Raw genomic sequence first — 5,000 nt, 5'->3', positions numbered from 1 at the left:
AGCAGAAGGGAGTGGAGAACAGGAAAGTAGGCTGGAGAGGGAGGAGGGAAAGGGGAAGAGAGTAAAGGCAAGGAAGAAAAGAGGAAGAGAAGAGTGAAAGGGAAAAGAGGGAGAAGTGAAGAGTGGAAGAAAACACGGGTGAGACAGGGAGGAGGGAGGCGTGGGAGTGGAAATGGGAGGAGAAAACAGAAGAGGAAGAGGAGGAGGAGGAGGAGGAAGAAGAGGAGGAAGAAGAGGAAGAGGAAGAAGAGGAGGAGGAAGAAGAGGAGGTGGAAGAGGAGGAGTGGATTGGAGGTGGAAGGAGGGTGGAACGGGGTGGCAGGAAGGGAGAGGTGAATTTTGCCTTCTCTATTTTTGGTGTTGGACAGTTTTAGTTGTGGTATTCTTGTACATTGGCCGTGTGGTGGTGAGGTGCAAGAGGGCGCGGGGGTGGGGTGGGGTGGGGCTTATATTAGGATGCTCAGCGAACTGCCAGATGGCGGATGTCGAAAAGACATTCCCCTTACTGCATGTTCCCCTTATATGGATGTATATATATCATTTTTGCACTGAAGATGTAATATACGAAAGCGCTCTGCTTCGTTAGTTTTCTTTTTCCAAGTGGTCTACTTTGCATAAGTGAACACACGTACCCGTGTTCTTATTAGCATATATATATATATATATATATATTGTATATATATATATATATATATATATATATACATATTGTATATATATACATATACATATTGTATATATATATATATATATATATTTTTTTTTTTTTTTTTTTAATGGATGAAGACACTTGTGACGATTTACCTTGATCTTTTGTCTCCTAGGAGTCTTTGTTAACTGACTAAAATATTCTGGTTTTAGCCATGATAAAGCCTTTATAGGCGACACAGGATCTTCATGAGATGTTTCAGACTTTCTTTGGCCCTCTAGTTTCTAGAGATCCTTCATATTCTGAATAAAATTGTCTGGCGTTCGCCAATTTTAAAAGTTTAAGACTAATTGGATCATGGTCGGTGACGTAATTGCCACGTTCGAGGTCAAGGGCAATGACCTCATTGCTGTCAATTCAAGGTCAGCGGAGGATGTCGTCATTGTTCTATTTGAGGTCAGGGTCGATGAAATCATTGCTCTGTGTGAGGTCGAATATGATGACGTCATTTGTCTGTTCGGGGTCGAGAGCGATGACGTCATTCATTGCTCTGCTTGAGGTCGAATATGATGACGTCATATGTCTGTTCGGGGTCGAGTGATGACGTCATTCATTGCTCTGCTTGAGGTCAGGTGCTGATGACCTCATTGCTCTGTTTCGAGGTTGAGGGTGATGACGTCACTGGTCGGTTCGAGGTCAGGAATGATGACGTCATTGCTCTGTTCAAGGTCAAGAATGTTTTGGTTGACCTTCTCTCGGCCGGCATTGCCGCATCAATCAGTATGAGCCAATTAGGTCACCAGGCAATTCCATTGAGCTCTAAGAAGTTCCTTTAACTTCCGAGGAAACTTAAAGCCAAACGAATTTATTCAGCCGAATGTTGTCCAATTAGCAAAGAAACCCGAATTCGATGTTCTCGACCAAGTTAAGTAAACGTTTTTTTCATAAATACTTTTGTAGTTTCTCTCAGAGCATATCTTCTTCGGAGGATTTGCCGTGATTAAAATCACAAAACGACAGGCAAAATGATGGTCATAGTAAGTTAATTTCAATTTATCTATTTTTGAAGACGGAAAAATTTCACTGATTATAATTGGCAAATGATGTAAGGAGGAAATAGCCATAATATATAACTGGGTCTCTCTTACTCTCTCTCTCTCCTCTTCTCTTTATCTCCCCCTTCTCTCTCAGCATTAGTCATGACTTTAAGCAGTGGTTTAAAAGATAAAAGTAAAATGACAGTAACAAAAATCATAATAAAAACTTTAGAGATGACCGACTCTCCGCGACCGTGATGGCCAACAGCTTTTTACATTTTCTTTCTGCTATTCGTTCTTATTTTGTGTTTTATCTTCGATTATTTCATTCCCCATCTTCCTGGAGAGAACAGAACTCGTAAGGAAGGTAATTCGTGTTCCATTTTCGAATTCATGTTCCAAGAATAAAAAAAAAAAAAAAAAAAATCTCATTGCGTAAGGCAATGTCTTTCTGATTGTCCTTCCGAAGTCGGTGCGGTTCCACTGACATCAGGAGTGACGTCACTAATGTTGTCGTCATTTGTGACGTCATAATTCTTCCCGATGACGTCATATAGCACCAGGAGCGGTATAAGTAGCCTTATGAATAGCAAGTGGACGCCTATTTACCTAATTGTAATTCAAAGAACAAGAACTATGTTTGTGGAATACCATCAGTTTTTTCCTCGTTTGTAAAACTTGGCTTTCATCTCGCTTATGTTTTCTGAGCTATTACCTTCTCCATGCTGTTCTTTTAATCAGTGTATACGCACGGGAAACTATGTTTTCTTAAAATGTTTCAGATCTTTCGTCTTTTTTAGTTTCTTTCCATGTCCTCTTGTTCTTCTTTCGTCTCACATTAAAACGTCTTCATTTTCGACCGTAACACGATGACAAAGCCAAAAGATGAAAGCAGTACTAGATTAAGGAGTTGAGAAAGGAGACAGCTTCCATGGGAATATATCTTACTGCTATGAATATTCAGCGAAATATGTAGAACATTTAAGTTATTTGATGGAAGCCTCAGTGTTCTAAGAACTTACTGTACGTTGTAAGCAGTGTTTTTTTTATAATTATTATTTTTTTTTTAATCACGGTTTCTTTTGGCAATGTTGTGATTTCCTCCCTCTCCCCGTCCTGCAAAGAAGTTGGTTACACAAACAGAAAATTTTGAGAAAAAAATTTTTGTTGTCAATTTTTGTATGTTAACAGGAAATTCAATTAGGAAACCTTTACCTTTTTCTTCACAGCATATATACACACGCACACCCGCAAAGACACACACACACACACACACACACACACAGTTGGTAGAGCGCTGAACTGGGAAGCAGAAGTGCTCCCAGTAGCCAGTTCGAATCCTGCCCAGGGCCGAAATTATTTCGGTATCGCTGTGCCTCTGGTCGTTACTCTGACTCTCGTGGGCGGGGAGTTGGGTGTGTGTGTGTGTGCAAGGTCATAGCATTACCCATAGATCGGACCTACGAGCTCTGAGCTCTCTTCCAGGAGGGAAATAGCTGTCGATCACGAGTCCAACACGTGATCCAAAGACCAAGTGAAAAGACCAAGTGAACACACACACACACACACACATGCACACACACAACATATGCTCACACATTTGTACCAACTGTTTCGTTCTTGCAACAGAATCTTTGCTCCAAGGTACACAACAGCAGTCTCAGGTTAGACTTTAAGTCAAAAAAGATTTTTTTTGTACTGTGTTAGTGTTGGCCAGTGTAAGATTACGTGTTATTTGACTTCATTGTTGTGTGTCTGGCGCGTGTGGTTTCTGTTTGCAAGAGTTTTGTGTTAATATTGTTTCCGTGCTGGATAGTGACTTGATCGTAGATGTTCTCTTCTCTCTCTCTCTCTCTCTCTCTCTTTTTCTCTCTCAAAACTAATCCCTGTTAAACATTAAATAATTCAATTCGTATTAACCATATAATTAATGTGAACCATTTTACGATTTTCATCTTATAGTCTGAAACATAACTGTTCAGTTAACATTATATTTTCTTTCCCACAGGTAAGTCACGAACTACAGTAACGGGTTGAGGCGTAAGCGAGAGCATGCTGGCACGGCAGTACCGTAAGTCATTCAAACTTTTAGAGGCCGTAAACTTAAAAACGTCTGATATAAGTCGGACGGACAAAGACCATATAAAACGTGGTCTCTCCCCAAACAGAACGAGAAACCTTAGCTTATCTTGTTTTGTTTGTCTTTGTCAATGCAACTCTAAAGGCAAACTCTGCCCCCCAATAAATGCATAAAATCGTCTGGCAACAGAAAGATGGGTCAAATTTCCTTTTGTCAAAAATATATTTTATTATTATCATTATTCCAATCACAGGCGGGATCGTAACAAAAAGGGTCCCAAATGATCAAAACTATTTTTTCTCTTCGTGTGTGTGTGTGTGTGTGTGTGTGTGTGTGTGTGTGTGTGTGTGTGTGTGTGTGTGTGTGTGTGTGTGTGTGTGTGTGTGTGTGTGTGTGTGTGTGTGTGTGTGTGTGTGTGTGTGTGTGTGTGTGTGTGTGTGTGTGTGTGTGTGAGTCAAAGATAGCCCGTTGTTGTCTCTTGAGGTGGTTTGGGACATAGAGAGCACTTTGCTTCTAATTTTTAGAAGCTGAGGGGGACGGTGGGTGGGGCTGACGTAGGCTGGAAAACCTGGTTTGGTTCTACTTAGTGTCGCGAAGATAAAATGGCTGAGACATAGACTCGTTTTATCTTATCTTGTTTTATTTAATTTAATTCTATTTTACTTTTAAATTTATTTATTTTCAATCGTTTAATTCTATATGTGTTTGTATGAGGACTAGAGGCAGACAGACACACAGACAGGCAGGCAGGCATACAAGAAGTTATCATGCCTGGGATACAGAGACAGACAGATAGACAGACAGACAGACAGGACCTGGGTTGTGTTCCTGTCTGTAAGTCTATCTGGATGATGAGTTTGTCCAACATAATCTAAATGTCTGAGGTTCAGAGACATACAGTGGAACAGGCAGGTCGGATGTCTGTGTGTCTGTTAATCTGTCTGTCTGTCTTTGTCTGTGTGTCTGTCTCTCTAGCTTGCTGGTGCTTTGGGCTGGCCATTTAAATATTTAGGTTGAGACGTGCAGTGGAATCGACCGGCAGCTTATCTGTCTGTCTGTCTGTCTTTTTGCCTGTCTGTCTGTCTTTTTGCCTGTCTGTCTGTCTGTTTACCTGTCTTCCTGTCAGTCTGACTAACTACTTTGGAGTTCGGGAGCAACTAATGGGACATCATTAGCGCCTGGCTGTGAGCAGTGAGCATTGTAAGCTATACTCTCTGCTCTTAACTGCTGCTAA

The 5,000-nt window shown here is 40.9% G+C and overlaps 1 protein-coding gene across 6 annotated transcripts in view; it reads left to right on the top strand.

Moving 5' to 3' along the window:
• LOC143019980 (uncharacterized) overlaps positions 1-5,000 on the top strand; it is a 171,035-nt gene that overhangs the window by 55,796 nt on the left and 110,239 nt on the right. Inside the window, exon 2 of one of the 6 annotated variants that reach the window (XM_076176056.1) lies at positions 3,695-3,757. The exons of 4 other annotated variants lie outside the window; for them this stretch is intronic. In XM_076176056.1, the coding sequence (XP_076032171.1) occupies positions 3,695-3,715 (21 nt within the window). In that variant the 3' untranslated portion in view covers positions 3,716-3,757. Of the gene's footprint in view, positions 1-3,694; positions 3,758-5,000 lie in introns of those variants that run through there. One more of the 6 variants, XM_076176054.1, reaches the window with a different exon arrangement.

Source organism: Oratosquilla oratoria, chromosome 38, assembly GCF_046742065.1.
Source record: "Oratosquilla oratoria isolate Oo_2021 chromosome 38, ASM4674206v1, whole genome shotgun sequence".
Lineage (NCBI taxonomy): Eukaryota > Metazoa > Arthropoda > Malacostraca > Stomatopoda > Squillidae > Oratosquilla > Oratosquilla oratoria.
Note: the sequence above shows the minus strand (reverse complement) of the source record. Positions and strands in the feature narration are given on the sequence as shown.